General features: G+C 42.4%; 1 protein-coding gene across 10 annotated transcripts in view; it reads left to right on the top strand.

Annotated features, from left to right (window-relative positions):
- LOC115397477 (RNA-binding motif, single-stranded-interacting protein 3-like) overlaps nucleotides 1–24,595 on the top strand; it is a 135,156-nt gene that overhangs the window by 41,511 nt on the left and 69,050 nt on the right. For 7 of the 10 annotated variants that reach the window (XM_030103822.1, XM_030103824.1, XM_030103821.1 and 4 more), the window contains one exon: nucleotides 15,134–15,315. In XM_030103822.1, coding sequence (XP_029959682.1) covers nucleotides 15,134–15,315 — 182 coding nt within the window. The remainder of the gene's footprint in view (nucleotides 1–15,133; nucleotides 15,316–24,595) is intronic. The other 3 variants (XM_030103825.1, XM_030103823.1, XM_030103826.1) reach the window with 1 other exon arrangement.

Raw genomic sequence — 24,595 nt, 5'->3', positions numbered from 1 at the left:
CTCGAGGTAGAAATGCATTTCGCAATATTCCGGATTCGGAGGTGACACATTGGAGGTTATTGGTAAAACACAGTAATAGCAGACAGTTACGCATCACAGCAGCTTAAAAATAATGTACTCTTGATAACATCTGATGTAGAAATTTAAAGTGGCTTCCGTGACAGATTGCCATCTTTCTGTGTGCCTGTGCAGACGACCGTCAGAGAAATACTCCCAGCATTCAGTTCACAGGAGAAGTAATGACACCGTGTTCGCGTTTCCTGACGGTGAATTGGGAAGAAAAGTTTTGCCAATACCCAGTGACGGGTGGCGTCCTTTCTGCTATTATGTTTCCAATGTAGCATCAGATGAAATATCAGGACAGCATGAAAAGTAACTCTAGAACATGTACGGAAACATTGTAGGAAAGCATTTGGACCACATTCTGGGATTCCATTTGACGAGGATGTGGTCTGAATATTTCTTGTTATTTAATTGACCCAATGGTTTTTGGGCTAGTCGGACCAAGGTCCACCGAGCCGTCTGGGTCAGGAGTGTGTTCTCATGAACATTTTTATCTGACTTACAGTTGCAGGGTGCTGGAGCTAATCTCCGCCGAGATTGAGCCATTAGGCACGGTACACCCTGAACCGGTCACCGGTTTATCACGGGAAAGAAAAAAAAAACGACAGACAAATCGTGCACACTCGGGTGCAATTTATAGAGAATAATTCAAATCAGGCGCACGTTCTGTACCGTGGGAGGAAGCCGAAGCATCCCGTGGGGCAAGAACTGCTACACCATCGTGCAGTCACCAGCTTCTCCCATTACCCTTTGAGTTTAGTGGGTTGACATGAATGATAAAAGCTGAATGTGTCCCTATGGAGTTAAATTCAACAATATTGTATGAAAAGTTGTCCTGAAGTTGCATTTTTGTTAACGTAGGTTTTTCACTTTCACTTATTGTGCTATTTACATATTCACAAAACGCACCGGTGCGTTTTGTGAATATGTAAATAGCACAATAACCAAAGCCATATCCTAAGATCTTCATCTTATCTTTGAGGAGGATGATTATATCTGGCGAATTGCAGCTAATATACTAATATTTCCATTTTTTATTGCTTTGTGGGTAATGCCCGGGTTACAACTCTTGGCAAGTCATATGCCGAGTGCTATTTTGTATAAGGACACAATGTCTCGATTTTTTAGATGAAAGGAGAATCTATTATATGAGAGGTGATTTGATGCAGATAGGAGGGTTTCCCCTTGGATCAGCTCATGGCCAAAGTGCTTATCTTGCCTACAGAGCCCGAGCTGATGTGTGATGGTAGGATATGGGGGCTTTAAATGTGCTCATCGACCTTCAGACGCAGATATAATGCTGCCAGAGTGCCTCCGGCTAGACGTCGCTCCGAAAAGGCAATGTTGGAAGGAGTGAATGTTAAATAATTAGCATGGCATTTATGTGGGTTATTCTTAGTCTGCAGGATATTTAGTAGCAATAAATAAGGGTGTGTGTGTGTGTGTGTGTGTGTGTGTGTATATACTAGCCAGTCGTGTTAAAGTTTGCGGTGCAGTCACCTCATTCAGAAAGGGGTGTATAGGTGGCAGATGAAATTAAATATATTTGCTAAAGTTGCTGAAAGCCACAGTTTTTAATACATATTCATCACAATCAGCGCATCATATCATATTTTACTCATAACTTGTCTATTATAAGCTACAAAAAGATTGCAGGTAAAGCGTATTGTTTGAGAGGAGAGTGGATAAGAAGGTTTTCATTCAAATAAAACAAGCCCAAAGTCAGAGTCTTTGGTTTTGACGTTGTAATAATGACTTAACCTTGTTATTATTTTCCCATCATTCAAACTGAGTTATGGCTTTGTGTCTTTGAAAGGGATAATTCCTTTGAAAACCTGTCATTTTTGTCCTCACTAAGTCGAGCTTTAAATCATTGAAAAATCACATAAATGACTTTAATCCAAGTCATGCAGGCAGGCGCCGGCGCTTTTCAGAACATCTCCCCGGCCGTAGCCGAACGTAGATTACAAGTGGAGTGAGCTGAGTGTTTATCTGGCTAACAACCGTACCGGGGGGACGAACGTCTTGTCGTTTTGATTTGCTGTAAGATTTCTTTTGAGAGCGTGACAGCGAGCGTGAGACACTGAGAAGTGTCACGCCCAGATTCATGAGACGGGCTTGGCAGGCTTGATATTGCTGTTTTGGCCGACTGTGTTATACCTGGAGGGGACTCGCTGCCGTCGCCGCTACACTGTGGCCAATTTAGCTGGAACACAGCTGCTGAGAGGCTCCCTGAGGTTTGTGTGTGTGTGTGTCCGTGCATGCGTGTGTGTGTGTGTGTGTGTGTGTGTGTGTGTGTGTGCGTGTGTACGTGTGCGTGCGCTGCAGGATTAGCCACAGCACCAATTAAAGCCTCAGACTGTTTTTTAAAGGATAAATTATTAACAGCAGAAGTGACCTCTCTGGTGGCCTTTTCTCCCTCCTCTGCTCTTCTCTTCTCTCTCTTTTTTTTTTTGCCAGCCATCATACATTTTTGTCAAACCTGGTTGTTCCTATCCTGCCTCTCTCTGCTTCTATTTTTTATTCTCTCTGCAGTCCACTTTTTTTTCCTCTTTTTTTTTTAAATCACTTTTTGTCCTTGTACAACATCTGAAGGCTTTTTGGAAGGATTTCTTCTTAAAGCAGTTTGATATTTTATAATTTGGAATTTAAATGGAGTATTGTAGCTCGGGCGTTTCAGTATTCTTAAAGTTATAAAGTCTATCAAACGCCAAAGTGAAGCAATTCAGTGTTCTATCAGAAAGGAATGTTTGAGGTGGTATTTCATACGGTTTCCCTCTTAATCTTTCAGTGTATTGATGCCTCCGGGATACAGTTCTGCTCGATTGTTGCTCTATGCAGCTCAGCCCCTTTTTTTTCTTTTTTTTTCTCCTCTCTGTTCGATAGCAAAAGCATGTTATCCAGTAATGGATACTTTTAACCTTTTCCAGGTAGTTTGATCGGGCCTTTAAATCAATCAAAGCGCTCACAGTGTCAGGGTTATGATCGGTGAATACGTTGACTGCTGCTCTCCCCGCTCAGCCCTTGTTTTTTAAACGGGTGCACCATGTCTCTTTCTTATTTGAATGACTCAACCCGGCATTCTGAATTATAAATGTGAGCCGCTGCGGATCGTCTCTCAGGAGCACAAAAGAGGTGAGAGTTGAAATGGCTCAGAAACTTAAATGTATTTAACACCAATTCAGTATTCAGACGGATTGAATTTGCCGTGGATAAATCGTGCGGTGTGCCTTCGTCTCGGTAGCTCTTCCCCATCGAGGTGCAATTTGGTTTGACAGGTCGACTAACATGTTTTTGGATGACGGATCAGTCAACATTAAAAGTGAGTTTTATTTCAGCAGCGAAGCGTGCATAGTCTGGAATAAAGTGTCAAATAGTCTCAATCTTAATGCATATTGTCATACCTCTTTCTACCGCTCTATCCTGGCTACATGTATGCATGTCTTTTTCCCACAGTTCATGCTCCTGCTTTTGTATAATCTTCCACCTGAGAAATAATAAAGACAGGCGCACCTTTGTCCGCATACCGTGTTATAGATTTTCCTTCCAGAAATGCTCAGATCTTCATTCGATCTCAGTCAGCCTGCTTGAATTCCACTCAATATGATCCTGCGCTCTGATATCTTCTTCTTTCTATCCCTTTCTCTTTCTGTTCCCTCTCTTCTTCTCTCATTCCCTGAATATTTGCCCCTCTCAGATTTGATGGAGGAATTTAATTAGAGCGCGGAGAGAAGCAGGAAGGAGCGAGGGACGGGTGAAGGAAGGAAGCAGAGTAATAATGAATGGTCAGTGACCCTCAGAGCAGACAAGGTAAAGATAAGCGTGTTTAAATCAGACCCGGTCAATCTGAGGAGGAGAGGCATATTGAACCTTGTTACGGCATTAGTCAAGACCGCACGGCTTCAGTGCAACACTTTCTCTTGGAAGTGAAATTGCCGGTAAATCATGCCGAAGCCGTGCAAAATCACACCATTTCAATAATCTGTGTAGAGTAATCATGTATGACAATTTTATGATCTATTTACCGTTGTTTGCTCAGTGAGATCATTTTATTACTTCATGAAAAGTACTTGTTCAGTTTGAATTACATAGCAGCAGCAGCAGCAGCATGTCTCAACACAACTGGAACAGGGGCAAGAAAACACTGTAAAATTAAACAGTGTCCATAAAAAAACAGCTGGAAAATCTTCTGGTAACTAGATAATTCGTTGGGGAACCGTTTGGTAATGTGGCTAGATATAGAACATTTTAAGACGTCATCAGTCAGGAGAAAAAATAGCAAGAGTTGTCTTAAACCCGTGAAGCTAAATTGAGAAGATTATCATAATCCCACTAATGGATGATGATTCCATCCAACCGTTGTGGAAATCTGGAGAGGTCTGAACAATGAGCGAGGCCAGAGGGTCACTGATGCTCATGAGCTATGCATGAAGAACAGGGAGGAAATCATACTGGAAACCACTGCATGGACTCTTGTCCACTTTCAGGAAACCATTGACTGAATATTTTATGACACAGAAGCTCTGAGCATGTCTTCTGGTCCAGCCCACCATCTCGAGTAAACTGCAGTTGCTTCCTCAACATGGTCTTTCTCAGCAGCTGCTGGATAAACAGCATTTTTTTTTTTTTTTTGTATCAGCAATTTATTCTGTTTTAAAACTCAGTTTTCACTCTGCATAAATATGTCTTTCAATGCTGTGATAATTCATTTTGTGGTGAAAGCTGAACATACAGACGATGATAGGAAGCTCACTTTGGCGATTATCTCCGAATGCCGATGTGCCAAGTTACAATCGAGCGTCTATCACACCTGAAGACTTATCATAAAACGCTTGGTCTTAAGCGTAGGGTACCAATCCTTTCAGGATGTGTCCACATCCACTTCTGCTAACTCAAATCCACATAAATTTAAATGTTCAAAGTGACTGCACTCATTCGCTTTATGGCGTTAAAACACCAGGGAGCATTTGTGTCAAAGTGACTGCAGAGTTGGGTTATCGCTCCCATTAGAGCTCAATCACATATAATTTCATTTTTTACCCTTTGTGTTTTCATACAAATGCAGTGCCTGGTTAATCCAAATTTGAAAATCAAATTGATTGTGTTTTTAACATTGAGAAGAATGTGCTAAAAGGAAACACCTTTCAATACATTTGCAGTAAAATTTCCTTTTTGTCTTTGCAGTGGATTTTGTTCATGCCTTGAAAAATCCATCAAGTTTTGTGGAGTTTGTCTTTGTACAGGGAAAACTCGACCACTTTTCATACATTCCATTATGATTATTATTTTAATTCTAGCCTTTTCATAGACCTTTACAAATTAAAATCTATTCAGCAATACGTAATATTGTTCAGCCGCTTCCTTCTGTGATGTGAAGAAGCATTACCTGCCCACATAATGTACTGTATGTCCCCTCCTGTGACGCGATCGGGCTTATAGTGACATTTTAATTGATTCGCTAATGAGAGTGGACAGGCGTAGACACATGCACACATGCTAATTCCTTATCCCTCGTCCTCTCATTGTTGTGAGAAGATGAACCCAACACAGCCGAGCCTGACGCATCCACGCACACACACAGACAGCAAATCTTTTCAGCTTCTCATTGTTGATGCGGTGAAACATTATTCTGTCTGCACACTTATTCTATAGTCTCCATTCTTTGACCTGACGCTATATAAGCTTTCTATCGTATTCTTCTGCCCTCTTATTCTGATGGTAATTCGGCTGCCTGAAAAGACTGGCAAAGGATTGTTCTCTTTCATTCAACAAAATACGGTAAAAAGTCATTCCTGGGATTTAAAGGAAGGGGGGGGAAAAAAAAGCTCTGCGGTGGATTTCCAGGGCTCTGTTGTCATGTCTGCAGTTGCCTGTCGGCCTCCCTGTTCATATGCTAATGAGCCGGAGCTTGATTGTTTCCTCATATTTTAATCTCCCGCACAGTGTCGGAGGGGAGGGGAGCGGGCGCGAGGAAAAGATGAGACGGGAGGAAAAGAGATGATGGGCAAGAAAAATAAAAGAGGGCAAAGGGGGGCCCGGCTGCCGAGGAGATGGAGGGAAGGGGAAAGTTGAAGGCGAAAAGACGAGGCAAGGAAGTAACGGAGGAGGCAGAGAAATGCAAACCAGCTTGACAAAAAACAGTGGAGAGGTGAGGGACACGGGAGGGCATGATGAGATTTAATATGCAAGAAGGAAAAGATAAGATAAAGGGGGATACGAACGCTGCTGGGTGATAAGTCACAGATAGGAATATACAGAGCATCCAGAGCTGTGACAAAGAAGTGGAGCCACCACTGCAATATTTAATATTACTTCATTTTAAACTTTGAAGAGGTCACGGAAGCAAAATGAAACTTCCGTGATTTTCCCTCATGTATTGGTCCACATTAAACCGATCACGATTCCTGAGCCCTGCCGCTGCTCGTCGCACATCCTGCCGAGCTGAAACACTGACCAGGGGGCAATGAGAGGAGGAGCGAGAGAGACTTTCTTGAATAAACTAATGTTGCATTTGCATAAATATCCATAATAAAAGAGCTTGGTGCATCGCTCCTCTTCAATATGCATGTTTCCCCCCCCACTTTTTTTTTAACTCGCATGCTAGAGGTCATGTAATTTAGATGGAAAAATATATCATAAGATTTTTGAGGGTTTTTTTTGGGTGGTGTGCCAGAGCAATGGAGACACAATTGTCGGAGTGGGTTTTGAAGTAAAATACAATGGAATGTTGATGTTGGACATCAATCAGAAAGAGTTTTCCATTTTCTTTAAAGTTCAGACACTTTATTGTAGCTTGATACGTTATGTGGTCTAATTGTTGCGGGCAGCAAGTCGGCACACATGCAAAAACATGACTCAATAGAGGACTTGAACACGAGCCAACACGCAAGTACAACATATGTTCAGTGTGATATATAAGCGCTGGCAGAATGGACTCGTCACGAAAGTATTTCTTTGTGGTCAGGAGACCAGTAAGTGCATTTGAAGGGAAATTATTGGGAAAACTATTCGGATTTTGTTCTCTGAGCTTTGTAGCCGTTCACAGAGTAAGCCTTTTTTTTTCTTACTTGACCAGTGTTGTTGAAAAACTGTGCACAGTTTCAATGTACATAAGCGGGTGACAACAACTATTTTCTGGCACTTGCAACCAGCACAAGATTAGACAGGAGAAAGAAAAGTTCCCAATATCCACTCTCTCTGGGAGGACACTAGTATATCTACTCCATTACTCCACATCCAACAACATCAATTATTAATGACTCAGCAAAACTCTGGATTCGAGCCACAGCCAACATATTCTTTTTGCTGTACAGTATAAACATCTGCCCATCTGTGAAATCCGCACTTAGCAACTATGGTTGTGTTTTGAATTGAGAGAGCGTGTACTCATGCCTATTTCAGAGTGGAAAAGACACCCTTTAGTGGTGTTATAGTTTGAAAATATCAACTGAGAAGTGAGAGGAGCAAATGAACTCGTGTATGATTAACCTTTACACGCTCATGTTCTGTTTAACTACATAAAAGGTGAGCTACTTTTTGAGTGTTCCTTTTGAAGTGCAGAAATGACTAATAACTGTGGGAATACCATGGAAAACACACGGTTTATATTAATACAAAACCTTGAACCGGTCTTGTTGCCTGTATTTGGGCAGTCTGCTGTTTCTCTGGAACGGCACACACCCAAAAAATCATTTTCAGTTTAAGGAGTAAAGTTACACTGTGTACTCCTAAATCTGTTCAAACTTTACCCAAATACTGAACATTATTTGCATAAGCTCACATTTTGTAGGGTTTTTTTTTTTTTTTTTTTCTTTCTATCCAACGCCACTTTCCCATAACCCTGCACGCAAACACTCACTCAGACCTGATCCCAAGAACAATAGCTGGGCGGGCGAATGCAAATTCAAATCAATCTCGAGTCAAATCGTTAAATCGCCTGCAAACTCACACATAGCCTTGCTCTTTCGCTCACTGTCTTCCCCTCTCTGACCTCCTCAAAAATACACACAGCCACAGGAATTCATGGTGAGTTTTACCAACCTACCACAGACTCCCTCCATCGCCTCCTCGTCTCCCACCAGGTCAGCGAGCGCCCAGTCCGAGCCGGACGTCCATCTGGGATGTTTGTCCGGCGTGTTTATAACATACCAAGTGTTGTTGACGCTGTCGTCGCTGATGCTAACGAGGGAGACGGCGAGGGGGAGGAGGCCGGGACATGCCGTTCCACCCGGACGACCCGATCTCCCGAGGAGACGGAAGCGGCGAAGGTGTCGTACGGGAAGGAGCGAGTGATGAGATAGGAGAGGAAATTAGGACGGAGGTGAGAGCCAAACAGGAGAGGAGTGAGAATTAAAGTGGAGGTACCTGGGATGTAGCGGTGAGGAGATGAACAGACAGGAAGCACAAAAAGACGGAATGCAGTGTCAGCAAAAGCGGCTCTAAAGTGCTGGAACAAAAGCTTTGTTTTAAGGGAAGCCACACTTACAGGGGAGGATTATGCTCTCTGAGACGAAGGAAACATTTTAACTAAACGGAGAGGAATTTTTTTTAAGGAGTCAATTATACCTCTATAAATATAATCTTAGATGACTTTTAAAAAGTGTTACTAATTCTGTGGTCTTTGGTTGAACTATCATATTTAAATCACATTAAATAGGTCATGCAGACTATATTTTAATCAGTCCACATCATGCATTTTCATCCAAGTGGAACTTTTTCCGTCCCGACTGACCTGGCGGTGATCTTAAATCGAAGCTGATGAAACTTGCAGACACCCTGGTTAAACTCGATATCCGCTCGTTCTTGAGTTTCTGCAAATGTAAAGAGTAATAAATTACAATAATTATACTGCTTTAGCTCAGGGGTGTAGTTAAATCTAGTATTACTCATAAAATATGGTGGTCGGTCTGGTATGTTTTTGTCCAGTGACACACAGGGGCATAGTAATGAGGCGAGTACCGTCACAGCCTCACAGAGCCCGTCGTTAAATAATATATTTCATTATCTGTTAGGGAACTTACTGTTACGCATGTTAATTCATCTGCCACCTCTGCTGATCGTGTCATTCATTCGTTGTTTTTTTTGTATGTTTACTGACGCTTGCCATGAGATCTTCGCACAAATATGCCGTGATAGCACTAAAAACATTAAACCGAATGATCCAGCATTGCAGTGAACTCGAGTTGGCAACAGTTCTTATGAGTTGATACCTGACACAGCTTGCTAACTGGTGCAGTGTAATAGTTAGCTTCTGGCTAAAGAAATGGCGTGACCTTCAATTTATGACAGAACCACAGAGAGTGAATTAGCTGCAGGCCCATCACCACCATGATCATCGTCATCATCATCATCGACTCGTTTCCGACAATGCGAGGCAGTCAGAGCTAATAAAGGTGTTGCTCTATCATTTCACACACTTGTTTTCGGCGGTTTACATTTACAATAAAAAAAATCCCACCATGGCCTTCTGGGAGCTGCAGTCGTGTTTCAAAGAACTGCAGATTATTTTCCAGAAATTTATAGCTGCTCATGTAATTGGACTTTGAAATGGTTTTCTTGAATAACTCTGAGGTGTGATTTCCCCAGGCGTGTTATTTACCTTCAAGACTGATCACAGCGAAGGTTATACGTACCTCGAACCCACGCATGCTTCATCACGACACTTGGAAACTGACAAGTATCCTTCCTGTAGTCGATATCATTGGGCCTGTCTCCAAGACGCGCTCACCCTGGGTGACACCCAGATTGATTTGGATTCTATGGCTGGAGAATTGTCAGAGAAAGTGTAATGATTGAGTTATTAGTGAGCTGGTGTTGTGCAATTTCAGGTTGTGTTTATTTCTGTGCTTTCTGAAATATTTGGATCAGTTCAAGAGTGGATGCGGTGATGGATAAATAGTTTAAGGCCAGTGTACTTGCTTTCTTAATCCTCTAATGGGGGGGCAGTATACTGGGCACCGTGTTTCAGTTTTGATTTATTCATAAGTGCTTCCTTTAAACCCTTCCGCTTCTGTTCAGACGCTCTCAGAGTAAAGAGAGAATCTCAGTGTTGGGCCCAAAAATAGCCCCTGCATTCCTTCCCCTGTGTTTCAGGAAGCATCCGAAGTGGCCGGAACAGCCCAACACACACTCTCACACACACACACACACACACACACACACACACACACACACACACACACACACACACACACACACACACACACACACACACACACTCTTCCTCCCATGTTCTCCGTTTCCCTTACATTTGTGTGTGCTCCTCTTTTCTTTTACCCTTCTTAATTCATTTCATCAGCCATTTCTCTTTCCCTCTTTTATCCTTTCTTCCCTCCCTGTCATCAAAAAGTTCACCTCTCAGTGAGACCGTACAACACCCTCTCCCACATCTGCACTTCCATATCGGTTTCCCTTTTGTTCCCACCTTCTCTAATGGACTCACAATGAATGCAGATAAGTTTGATCTGCTCAAAAGATGTGTGGTAATGACTGGCCTATTTGTGGGATTTCCAGGAGCTCATTGTTTGTAGAATAGGAGTGTTGAAGAACAATAAAGCAGAGCACTCAAGGCTGTGCTTGCGTGAGTGAGTGAGTGAGTGAGTGTGTGTGTGTGTGTGTGTGTGTGTGTGTGTGTGTGTGTGTGTGTGTGTGTGTGTGTGTGTGTGTGTGTGTGTGTGTGTGTGTGTGTGTGTGTGTGTGTGTGTGTGTGTGTGTGTGTGTGTGTGTGTGTGTGTGTGTGTGTGTGTGTGTGTGTGTGTGTGTGTGTGTGTGTGTGCGCGCGCATACGTGTGTGTTTGGCTGCAGGTTCAGTATTTACATTTTCGTTTTATGGTGCAGTAACTTATCCTTGATTACTCAGTGAAAGATCGGAGCGGGAACACGGTACTAAAAGAAGCTGATTAATGAATGAATGGCAACCGATGAGTTTATTAATGGTTCATTAATTGGAGGAATATAAATAATCAAAGTTTGGATGTTTCATCTAACGATTCATCTTTACCGACTCGTCTACACTCATCTGCGAAAAAAACAGAGCTCGCCAGAAGTGAAACATGGAGGAAACCTCCAGCCTCATGCTCCATGTTGACACTGAGTGGCAGTGGTTATCTTGCATTTACAGCTCAATACGGTGTAGGAAACCTCAAGGATTTACACAGATGGAAAAAAAATGAAGCAATCCTGGTGTTTTTTTTTTCCATCAGGTTGTGTGTTCAGTCTACCCGCGTTCAGATCCAACAAGTACAAGAACCGTTTCATTCCAAACACCATTGATCTGTTCAATAACTGTAAATTGACGTGTCAGTGTGTGTATTGTATGAATAATGTTGCCTTTTATGTCTCTTTCACTGCCGGCTTTACCACAAATTGCCCTTGGGGTGTAGTGATGTTGACCTTCACCTTGACAAATGAGACGTTATTCCATTGTTAACCCTTGAAATCCACATGTGAGAATGAATCTTTTGCTGTGCCCGCTGCTGTGACAGGCTGAATTTTATACAGAAACCGTGCATTCTCATACCAGATGAGTTACGTTTAAAAGAAAAAAACTCCACCGAGCGTCTCCCAGGTGCAGAGGCTCACTCGTCTCTGTTCAAGTGTTATGTGCGAGGTCTATTTTTACCAAATGAGCTTGTGTCTCTGAAGTGTGAAATTCATTCTTGAATGTATGTAAATGCCAGTATTTAGTAACAGTTGACTTAATACCAATTTTTAATGCATTTCATTTGGTGCCGACATTTCCCATAATATCTGTACTTCAATTTGTTCTCGTTTTAGAGGGACAGTGGGAAGAAAATGTTCAGGTAGGAAGGTGAGGTTTTCTCAGCTACCCCGGCTCTTCGTTTTAAAGCAGTTAATTGCACCAGAAACCAATTTTTTTTCCACCCCTTTGATGGAATTTATTACCAACAAAATGTCCATTAATACTGATTAATACCAGCTGCTGTGCTGTTACTGGCACAAACACCATTTCTAATCAGGTATTTCCACAGATATGCCGAACAAGCTACAAAACCGCTTTATTTATTTTGCTATGAAACGCGAAACATGTAAACTATTTTAGAAATGCTGCGGCCGAAAAACAGCTGCTCTGTTTCGGGAAAGTTTACAGGAGACGGCGAAACAGAAATAAAGCATGTGAGCGAGTCGAACTGCCGCCGCTGCGTAATACAGCTGCATTCTGTGGACATATGGCGTCTGTAAGGTGCTGGGCCAATATGAGCTGCCAGCTCAGCTACTATATGCATTGGCCCCGAGTCCGCATGTCATCTTTTCCCTCAGATTTTTCAGTTTCTCCTGAATAAATAACTTAGTTTTCCTCTTCGCCCATCCCTCAGCTGTCGCGCCACTGCCCTGCCTAATCAAAATACGCTCGCCAGGTAGTAAACAGCATGCACATACATGACACGCCGAAGCAGTGTTTTGCCGGTGTTTCTGTTTCAAGGCTCAGCCGTGCATAAAATCTTCAAAAGCCCAGTGACTGTTTGCTTTGTGTGACAGTTTGTGTCGCTGCCTCTGAGCCTTTTCCCCCACTGAGAGAGCTGCTCCACTGTACTAAGTGTGTCAACAATACCAGCTGAGAGGCAGCCTTCAGTCCACACACTGCGACTGCAAACTAATCCTTAAAAAGAGAGAGAGAAAGCGGGAGCGAGGGAGGAGGAATCTATGCCGAGCGAGGAGGAATATGGAGCCAGCGTGTGGGACGTGGAGGGATCGAGGTGAAGAGAGCAAAAGACTGGAGTCGAAGTCGTCAGCGAGGGAGCAAGGGAGAGAAGGTGTGGATGTTAGAGAGATTTTAATGTTTCAAAGGATTTCCCTATTATAGTCTCTGACATATTACATACACAGCTCACTATCAGCCCAGCCCTGACAGCTGCACAAATTGGCTGAAAGAGGTTCCCTGGGTAAGACCCTTTGATCAGGTGTGTGTTGTGTCAGAGAGGCAAGAGGAAAGAGAGTGTGTGTGCGCGCGTGTGCATGTGTGTATAAAGAGTCTTTTTGCCTCTTCATCGCAATGGGAATGAATTGCACATTAAGTTAGCAATCTTTGAAAATGCTAAAAGTCCACTTTTGCCACTGTGTGTGAATACATTATGTGGGGCTAACACCACATTTGCAATGTGTCTGCTTTATATTATCTTAATGTATGGCTCTTATTTCAGCCCTGGGCCTTTTATGTGCGTGGAACACATTGCATGAACATTGTGTCGGCGTTATTAGTCGGAGGCGTTTGGTAAACAAGCCTATTGTTACAGGCTCACACTGAGTGAGACGTCAACACAGTTTAGGCTTTTTTAGCCTGGAGCTTTTTCATCATCACGATCAGGCACATATTAAAAACATACGTGCTTCAGATTCTCGTGTCCCTCAAAGAGCATTGACATATTTTGCTGTGTCCTGTAAAAAAAACGGGAATATTTTTGTATAACAAACCAATTTTCAGTAAGAGACTCTCACAATGTAAAGCAGAATTTGTCAGAGCTACTAAAATGAAGCATTACCCAGTGTAGTTTCTTTCTCATCTGTGTACTTTGTCGTCCTTTCATTTGTGGAAACTCTGCAGACTAATGCTTGGCTGTTGCTTTGACGCACTGGCCTGTAAAATGACTCGGGCATCATCTCTTTTCACTGCCGTGCATGTATTGAGTCCCGTTAGTGCCATCTCCCTGAGCCGCCAGCACGTGCGCCTGTGTTTGTGTCAGGAGTCGTGTGCCAGGTGGGGGGAAATGCAGGTAATGGATTAATATTAGAGCTGGCTCGGGCTCCGCATTGCACTGTGGTGACAGCCTGTCATTATCACAAACAGCGACTCACACGCACACGGGCTCACACATGCTCACTTACATTTGTGTTTACACATTCGCTCGCACATTTCCAAATACAGGACTCCTCTGAACACACACACACACACACGATCTTCCCGTTTTTTCTCTCGTCTTTTCTTTCGCTGCATCTCTCCCTCGTCATCAGGACCAACAGCAGTTCTGCCCTCTGATCATTCTGAGCTGCAGCAGGCTCTTGAACTCGTTCCAACCTCTTTTCCAACAGTGGGACCAATGCTGGGACCAGATTTCTTTGTCAAGGCCGGTTTAGCCGTTTTGCTCGAAACATCAAGGCGGCAGACACTGTGTTTTGAACACAGTTGTCATAGAAACCATCAAGCTTGTTTACTTTCTCTAAAGTTAACCTAATAGTTTTGCCTGAGGCAGTGGGCAGGCAAAGGTGGGTGTACCATGACAGCAGACACTCATTAATCCCTGCACTGCCCTTCTTCCCTGCCAGAAATGGCCATCTTATTAAGCCATTTAGGCAGTATTGAGCTGTGTAATTGGACAGTGGAGGCCAATAGGAAATGGTGGAGTAAGTTAAGGGTGACAAAGGCCCACATTAGAATCCAGATTGCCTGTTTTGTTCTCTGCAAGACAGAGATTTATTAAAACACATCAATTCAGGATGTGGACCTGTTAGTTCCTTGAAGTTGCAAATTTGTTCAAGCAAACACTTGCAATTTTATTTTCTTCACTTTGTTTCAGTGCTTGTTATAAAAAAATTTCATGATGATTGTTTTTTCCGAATGATTTCGGATTATTGTTGATCTTTTTGGTGCTCTGTGCTTCGTTACACACAGCTTAAAGTTACTCCAACATTTCTACAACATACTGTAAATCTAAGCAGGTCACTGCTCAATCGCTTATTGCATTTTCATTAAAATGAATTTGGTGTGGAAGCCAGTGCTCGGATTCAGCACAGCATGTTATTGTTATTGATGCCGGCTCCTGCCATTAAACCTGTTACCATGATCACCCGGCTCTGCTAATTTCTCATATCCTGCTTCCTTAATTTGATGCACTTCCTGTCAAATCAAGATATTGGCGTGGGACAGGAAAAGATTATGCACGAGGATGTGAGTTTGTTAGATAGAAGATATTTCTGTGAGCGGGAGGGGAAGGGGGCATAAGACTGAAAGCAGCTTGACATGATCTAATTTGAGGTTATCATGGCACAGGAAGAAAACAGTGCTGTGACCTGAAGTGACCTTCCCCGTCTTGTCTTCCTCCGTCCCTCTCCGCAGCAGTCCTATGCTCCTCATCCTCCGCCCATGGCTCCGCCTAGCCCCGGCACCACAGGAGGAGGTGGAGGTGGAGGAGGAGGTCAGGGAGGAGGGCTAGTGGAGCAACTTAGTAAGACCAACCTGTACATCCGAGGGCTGCCACCTGCCACCACCGACCAAGACCTCATCAAACTCTGCCAGCCGTGAGTTCTCCTATTCTCTCCTTCGCTCCGCTGTGACGCTGTCCCTGCTCTGCAGATGCGCCGCTCCGTGCCCTTCAGTGCTGCGGAGTGGAGTTCATTCCTGCTCGGTTCACTTCAGCTTGCTGTAATTAGTGTTGCGTGAGTCCAGCAGCAGCTTATAATGAGTATCAACAGTTTGCTCTTGACCTCTGTGTTCCTCCACTGTTCTTCCTCAGAGGAAAAAACACAACCCAGCTGGGCCCAGCCCATCCGCTCCCCACCGCAGTGCGTCGTCCGCGCACACAAGGACGTCTCTCTGTCCGTCAGCAGATGTTTGAAAACCCCTGGGTTATCAACACATTTAATGAGATTTCAAAACATTTCTTGCAGTAATGATCGTAGGAGAGGTCAAGCTGCCACAGGAGAAAAGAGAAGGCTGTGAAAAGGAAGAAAGCCTGAGTTCAATTCCAATTTTTGCAGAGTGAATATGTGTGGGTGATTCTCTGACGCTTTATGTTCAGTCTGTCATGGATCAGTGATCTGTCGAGGTTGTTTTCTGCTTTTAACCAATGGCAGCTGGAATTGGCGACCTGGCGTGGAGGAAGTGGGTCTAGAAGGTGGATGGATGGTTGACAGATGAATTGTACATCAGCTGTTGCAGGATATTTGATTTATTCATCTAAAGATCTTCATAGAAGCAGTACTCAGACTAATCTACAAGATGGGTAGTGTAACTAATCAAGGCGCATTATCAATTATTCATAAACCGCTCTGTTTTGAATGATCAAACTCATATCCGGAGGGTTCATTCAGCGAAGCAGCTTTCATTTGATCTTTTTAAGCAGGTAGGATAAAAATAGAAAACAAAACAAAAGTCAGAATGAAGACATCCCTGCAGTAACTGGAGCTGCTGTCAAGGAGCACTTTTGAAATATTGAAAATAAATTTTTGGGTCTTAAAGTTTCCCGAACCCAACTGTGTTGTTTGTCTATTCATGTAAACGCCATGTAAATTTGTGTTCACCATTACTCCTTGATTAAAATAATATCCCACATTACGGTCACTGGAGCTAGAGGAATCTCATTCTTAAATTGTTGTCCCCTAAAACGTGTTTCTTTGCATTTTATTTTCAACCATCCCCATGTGGACAAACTGTGTCAACTCAGAATGGAAAGCACACAATATCCCATCTTTCCCGGAAAGCCAAGCTGTAAATAAACTCACCCTTTTTTGATTAATGATGTTGATTTTTGCAATGAAGACAGAGGGGACTGAAAACAAAATGTAAAGTCTCGCTCGCGCTCGCTCCGCACCGTGGCCCTGCTGTGTGTCAGCTGCAGTTCAGGCCTGCTGTATTTCAGCTCGGCCCTGGAGGCGTTCTGCAGAAACCGGGTGAAAAATGGGGGCCAATAAAAGTTTCATTTGAGGTCCAGTCAGTGTGCCAAGTGGCCAGTAACATTTAGGAAAGGTCACTGTGGGAGAAGGAGGAGGAGCTGTTTTGTGTGTGTGTGTGCGTGTGTGTGGATGTGTGTGTGTGTTGTTGTGCAGCAGTCACAGTGTTTTGGATCCTGACTCTCTCCGGCGATCGGAAACGGACTGAGTGGCAGCTTCCTGCCGCTCGCTGACATGAAGCGCACGCATGCGCACACGCGACAAAACACATGTGGACAAACAGGCATTTCATTCATGGACACGGTTACAATGAGTGACGGAAGGACAGTGACACACACATTCTTTCAATGTCGTCCGCATCCCCATTGTTATCCGGCATTACTTTGAGAGTGTGTGTGTGTGTGTGTGAGTGTGTGCCCACCAGCACCATCCTCTGCCTTCTCATTCTGTCATCCTCCTCATTTCCTCCTTCCATCCTTGTCTTTCTGTCCCCCTCTCTCCCCGCCCCTCCTTCCCCCCCGTTCTCTGTCTCTGTGCCAGTTCTCAGAGTGTCAGTGAAAAGTGCTGTTGTCAGCTGACATTTCCAATCACTCCCCCGGTCGCCCAAACTATGGACACACTTTTAACGTCTGGGGACAGAGCAGAACGTGAGCGGAATCTAAAGTGGTGCACAAGGGCAATTTCTCCCTCACTCGCTCGCTTTCAGTCACACTTGTTGTCTTTCTGTCTTTCTCTCATGCTTGCTACGGATCCACAGCTATCTGTATGTCTGTGTGTGTGTGTGTGTGTGTGTGTGAACCTATATGTATGTGTATTTGCATGTCTTGCTGGTTATAGCTCCATGATGCAGTTTTTTCCTCTTTTTTTCTTGAAGAGTACTCGAACTTTAACCACTAAAAGCCACTCAAGTGAGAAATCGGTAAAAAAATAATATAAAGCACTGAACGAGCTTTAAATCTCTCATTAATCATTAATAGCTAAGTTATAGCAGCTTAAGTCCTTCACTGAAATCCTGCAGCATGGCTCATTAAATTCTCAGAGGAGTGGATGAAAAGGCAGTCGATCGATATCAAAACCAAATCGTTCTTCCCAAAATTGCTCCAAATACCTTTTTTTGATCATCCCGCTGTTTTATCAGTAGTACTTGGGAATATTTTAGCAGCATTACCAAACGTGATGCTTTAGGCCATTGAGACTGTGGGACAGGGGGAGTTAATACTAAATCTACTAGGCTTCCCAGTGACAGAAATATGAGTACACATGAGTTTTTAGTTACTCTCTGCCCATAAAAATAGTTTTACTGGAGTTTGTAACACCTCTGCAGGTGTGATAAAGCGCTTTTCAACCACTTTTCAAATTAAGGAAAATTGCCAAACTACATGAAATATCATCCTTTTCAGGCTCATTACATCTTTTTTAGGCTGTTTTTCACTCAAAATTTCTCAATCATGCAAGTAATTTTAATTTATTGACATGACTAAAGTAAAGACGCAGTCACAACTCAGTTACCAGAAACACTGTCTGTGCGAAGTGGTCAACAAGTTAATATCACACACACGAAGTACATTTCTGCTGTGGTAGCAGGGCTTCTGTTTGAGTATGCATAACTCGTTTCTTTTTGGTTGACAAACAGCTCTGAGCTTCATTACTGCCTCATTCTGATCCGACACAAGATTTCTGTCTGCTTCAGACAAGCTTTTGTGTGGGCAGTCGGGCCATGACTTGACAGTCACAGTATATTATTCATCACATTAATCGTATGCTCTGGCTTTTCATTGCAGATGATTCGCTGGTTTGTATGAGAGGAAAGTAACATGATTTGAATGCATGTGTGGTTTTATAGATTCATTTGTTGTTATTGATTATTGAACTTTCACACTTTAGGTAGGTTTATGTGAGTTATGGCGTGATGTGATTTGACAAACCTCTCATACTAACCTATAATATAACCTCATGATTTTCAAACTGTAGTGGTACAAGGGGGCAAGTCATAATTATATATCTTTTTAACTCAATTTATTTGAAAATATATACAATTTTCAAATTCATTCAAAGCTTGTAATGAAACTGATACTTGATTGAACTATATTGATTTTGTTTTCTCCGCATTTAACCTGAACTTCACATAATGAGAACACTACTGAGGGTCAAACAATCCACAGGGAACCAGTGTTGTGCTAGTTACTGAAAAATACTGACCAGTTACTGTTACTAGTTATTTCATTCAAAAAGCACCTCAGTTACTTAGATTACTTATGCCAGAAAGAAATATTTTACTGCTAACAGACACTTTTGAGTTGCTATTTTGAAGAAAATGCTTTCATGCTCCCGTTAATGTCCTGATTCTTTTCAGGGCTGTTTGGACAATAATATTCTGTTGATCAGCTTCACATTCTTTATTTGCATTTACATAACTAAACTCTGCCCAGCATCATGATCTATACAAACACAAACCTGACTCAAATCAAAGTCATTTTTAAACGCTAATTTATTTAAATCTATCCAGCACACGCTGAAAATATCACAATGGTTTCTGAAATATTCAACACAAAACAGGCTGAATATATTAATCAGAATCAAAGAGCCAAAGTCAAAGTGACTTCAGCATCATAAAAATGATTAAAAAAAACATAAAACTTCCTCCACAGCTTAACTATGAAAGCTGGCAACACTGTATGACATGGACACAAAAATATATTGAAATAAATAAAAGTGGTTTCAGCTCGGACAAACTCAGCACCAAAAATCTGTTACTATTGACAGAAATAAATGATATGCATAAAACAAATCATAACAGCTGCTCAAAAATGAAATCTCTGAGAAATTTCAACCAGTATTGTCATTTGTGCAGTGAGCTCTTATCCCAAGAAACCTGTTGTGGACTGACCCGAAGTCTGCAGTTATCTCGATGCACTCCAGTCCTGCAAATATTGTCACTTTTCATCTGTGAGTGTCCCTTTTCTGAGTAGCCGAAAAAAGGTTTTTGTCCCATTTGTCGTGTGCCGTCTGGGTGCTGCTATCATTCTGATGAGCTGTTTGAGAGCAGGCGACTCCACAGTAGAGGCGGGGTGCAGGTTTTTAACAGCGTAAAGTTAAGCGGTGTGGTTAAAGTCCAGCTGCTGGTATTTAGGTGGAGGGGCTTGAGTCACTACCAGTGTTTGTTTGTTGGTTTGTTTGTTTTTGTTGCGAGCAGAATTTCTTTCTCAGTGCTCATCAGTAAACAAAAATCATTACAATCAATACAACACAATACAATAACAAAACACATTTATATTAGCTCGAAAAGGAGTGGGATGAAGTAAAACTCATTATCTCCCACCCCTCTTTACTTGAACTCTTTAACTAAAGATATTACAACCTTCATTATTACACAATTATGTTCACAGTACAGTAAATAACACACTCCCTTTCTTAAAAACAAAAATCATTCTCCTTAATATATTTTTCAAAAGTCATTTCTTTAAGTTGCTTTTTAAATAATTTCATATTTGGACATTCCTTGAGCTATCTTCCCAATTTGTTCCACAGTTTTACCCCTTGAACTGAAGGACAACGTCTTTTCCGTTTATTATTTGCCCATCTCACTTGAAAATTATGTGAATGTCTTAAATTATACCCTACACCTACTCTTTTAGAAAATAAAAGTTGGATGTTTTTTTTTTGGAAGATTGTCCTTACTTGCCCTAAATACAATTTGTAAAATCAATACATCACCAGGTTAGTTTCTACTAGCTTTGTCAAAACATTTAACTTCTGGAGCTGCTTGGACAGATTAATGCTGTTATTCATCGAGACAGAAAGACATTCGACAAGAATGTTTCTGTTTTCACGTCCTTTGATCGCTGCACACTGGAATACAGGTCCTTCTCAAAAAAATTAGCATATTGTGATGAAGTTCAGTATTTTCTGTAATGTACTGATAAACATTAGACTTTCATATATGTTAGATTCATTACACATAACTGAAGTAGTTCAAGCCTTTTATTGTTTTAATATTGATATTGGCCAAAAAGTAAAGAAAAACCAACAATCCCTATCTCAAAAAATTAGCATATTATGAAAAGGTACTCTAAATGAGCTATTAGCCTAATCAACTGAATCAACCAGTTAACTCCAAACACCTGAAAAAGATTCCTGAGGCCTTTAAAAACTCCCAGCCTGGTTCATTACTCAAAACCGCAATCATGGGTAAGACTGCCGACCTGACTGCCGTCCAGAAGGCCATCATTGACACCCTCAAGCAAGAGGGTAAGACACAGAAAGACATTTCTGAGCGAATAGGCTGTTCCCAGAGTGCTGTATCAAGGCACCTCAGTGGGAAGTCCGTGGGAAGGAAAAAGTGTGGCAGAAAACGCTGCACAACTAGAAGAGGTGACCGGACCCTGAGGAAGATTGTGGAGAAGGGCCGATTCCAGACCTTGGAGGACCTGCGGAAGCAGTGGACTGAGTCTGGAGTAGAAACATCCAGAGTCGCCGTGCACAGGCGTGTGCAGGAAATGGGCTACAGGTGCCGGATTCCCCAGGTCAAGCCACTTTTTGAACCAGAAACAGCAGCAGAAGCGCCTGACCTGGGCTACAGGGAAGCAGCACTGGACTGTTGCTCAGTGGTCCAAAGTACTTTTTTCTGATGAAAGCAAATTTTGCATGTCATTCCGACACACAGGAAGATGTACACTCCAGTGGAAAAAAAATGAATTAATTCACCAAGTAGTGGACAAATGTACCATATTGCAATGGTAATTGAGTTAATTTATTTTAAAAGTAATCCATTAAACTCTTGGTCACTGTAAAAAATAATGCCATTATAGTAACTTGTCGCCTGTAATGCGCTATTGCCCAACACTGATGGTCACATCAGTCGGGAAATATGAAATCCAAAGTTCAAACATGTTTTTTTTTCTCTGAGCGCTGTTGTCATTGAATCAGTTATTTGTGCATAAAATCTCATTTTTCTTGAAGCATTATAAAAGCTTTTGTTGTGAAGCAGCTCCATTCGTGACTCTATCAATGCTTCAGTGCAGCCACGTTGCCTCCAGCTTGAATTTGAGCATAAAGCCCTTTCAGTAGGAGGAGCCTGAATCCAAAAATTGCACAAACATGGCAACACTGACATCCACTTGATGTGTTTTGTGTATGATTAGATTAAACACTGTACCAAGAGCCAGTTTGAATGCTGTCAGGCTAATTACATTGGCACTCTTAGAAGAAAATAAGTTAGTTACCATGGCGATAAAGGGGCAGTGTGCCCATTGTCAATTGTCTACAGTTTTCATTTTTGTAATTGGTAATATCCCGAACCAAAATGTAGTTTGGCTCTATCACACCATATATCTGAGACTGAGGAGACTCGCCATTGAAGCTTCTGTTGGTTTGATGCCAGGGTGCCATGTGTTACAATTCTATTACTTCTAATAATTACATCAACGTAAAAAAAAAAATATTATCAAAACAAATGTTACTGATGTGTTGGTTGCAGAAACTCACCCAGACACATTTTTTTTTTATTGCTTATGGGTCCATCTATCCATCTTCTATATCACTTGATGGAACTCAGGGGTGGCTGAAGCTGAACCCAGATAGGTCGCGAGCCCACAAGGTCATATTCACTCCTAAAGCATGCAAGCAAAGTCCGTACTCAAAGTGGGTATACTCTTGCTGTGCAGCATGTTCACAGTTCAGCCATTGAATTTTTATTTAGTTTTTGCTGTTGTTTTTTTTTTTTTTTAAGGAAAAAAAAAATCTGGCATTCATCCAAAATGAGCTACTTGACATGAGGCAAACGACAGCAGGAGTGTATGAAGTGAATCGCGTGAGAGGTGGCAATCTGCTTTATTTATCTGACATATTTGGTCCATTCTGCTGGTGAAGTAAATTTAATGACTTTGCAGGAAAGATAAATTGTATCCTCCCTTGAACAATATTCCAGCAGAAGACGGGGTGAGCAGACCAGATGGGGGGGGTCCGACCCTCCCAGCCCCACCGCCCCGTCACACCCTGGTTATCGCCGGCTCTTTTCCTTCAAACACCTGTTCTTCAGGTGTCAGTGTGATCTTTTGCCAAACTTTGTTATCACACCTAATTTTAATATTTCTATTGATTGAAAGACCCTATATTTAGCAACCTGAGAAGGAAGAGTATTGAACTACCTTCCCTGAATAGCTATAGTCTAAATGAGTTTTTGATTAAAGTCTTTTGTTCAGAAAAAAAGCGTATACTAAGCTATTTGTTCTGGCATAAATCTATAAAGCAAATCTTGACCCCCCCCCCCCCCCCCCCCCCCCCCCCCCGCCACCCCATCTGTCAGTGTTATCAGATGCTAGAAATGTAAAGATTAAAAAACCGGGGGAGAAAAGAGTTTTCCAAGAATATAATAGCTTTCTGTTCATGGGACTGTTTACATTGTGATGAGTAGAAACTACTCTTTCGCAGTAATGCCAACTCCAGAATGCAGGAACTAGCCAGCGTGCCTTGGAGGCTATGATTTAAACTTCACGGAAAGCCCTTTTGGCAGCTAAAGCTAATGTTTCAGTGACATTAAGCCGTCTTCTGAATTCACAGCACATTGCCTTTTCATCATGGAAACAGTCCAAGGCTTCATTTCTTTATAGCGCCTGAAGACGTTAGCGTACGTATGGGGAATGAACTGGAAGACTTCTGCGCTGCACGCTCGCGGTCTTCCCTCCGTGTTTGTCTGTTTGAGTCTAACTGGCAGAGATGGGAGAGAAATGAGGGAAATGCAGGAGACAAGACAGCTGTATCGGATCCCCAATTAGGAGATACCACACACGGAGACCGACCTGCATGCGCGCTCGCACAAACACGCCGGTCTCAGACGGCGCCCGCACAGCTTAGCGACACACAGTACATGCGCATATACATAATGTATATATACACTCTCAGGAAGACTCGGTGAAGAGATGTGGCAACGACGCTTCTGCCGCTGTTTGTTTATGTGTGTGAGTGTGGGTGGGATCCGCGGTTCAGAAGACATCAAACGGCGAGCATCCATTGGCTGACGGCGTTCCAAAAGGGAATGAAAACACCGATCTGATGCTGTGAGGTCCCTCTGAGGACTGTCATTAACACTTCACACACACACACACACACACACACACACACACACACACACACACACACACACACACACAGATTTTGTCAAGTCTGCCGAAAGCGGGTGCGCCGAGCTTTGCATTGACATTCCTCCTTATATCTCGGCAGGCTGGAGAATACTGTCAGTTCCGCCAGTCTCACTGTTTTCTGTGTTTCTCGCTGGGAGAAATCAAAACTTCCATTTTGGCATGGATTCTGAGGAGTTTCTATGTGGTGAAGAGGACGCAGAGCTCTCCCTAGAAGAACTGTCAGCGTGTCAGCGCAGCCGTCACCCATCTAACCCCAACACGCTCTGTTCAAAATATTCCTCACTCGCTTAGTACGGCGTTTTGTGGCTTTAAAGTATTTCTATGAAGCCAAGTAAAGTACTGGAGTTTTGTTCAGATAGAAAGTTTTTATGCTGTAGTTTTTTTTTTTCTTTGTGGAATAAACATACAGAACAAGTTGGAAATTAATTAAGTTTGGGAATTAGTTCATTGGCCACTGAATTTAGTGAATTTATAAAGACTTTCAGTGAATGAATGAGTGTAGATTAGTTTCCTTTTGCAGTCTTTGAAATGTTCACAGCGTAAATGTTGCTCTTCATGGCGCTAAAGCCACAACATTTCTGTTAGCAGGTGAGTATGTCAGTTTTTGGAAGGTTTACATGAATATGATCCTAAAGCAGAGATGTGAAAACAAAACGTCTTTTTCCGTCACGAGCGCTGGTTATTATTGCACAGAGACAAACTCACCGTCTTTCTCTGTCTTGGTTTTTTTTTTTCTTTGTACTCTTCTACAAATTAGAACTTTCAATCTA

This window comes from Salarias fasciatus, chromosome 11, assembly GCF_902148845.1.
Source record: "Salarias fasciatus chromosome 11, fSalaFa1.1, whole genome shotgun sequence".
Classification (NCBI taxonomy): domain Eukaryota; kingdom Metazoa; phylum Chordata; class Actinopteri; order Blenniiformes; family Blenniidae; genus Salarias; species Salarias fasciatus.
This window is presented reverse-complemented; position numbering and strand designations above follow the sequence as displayed.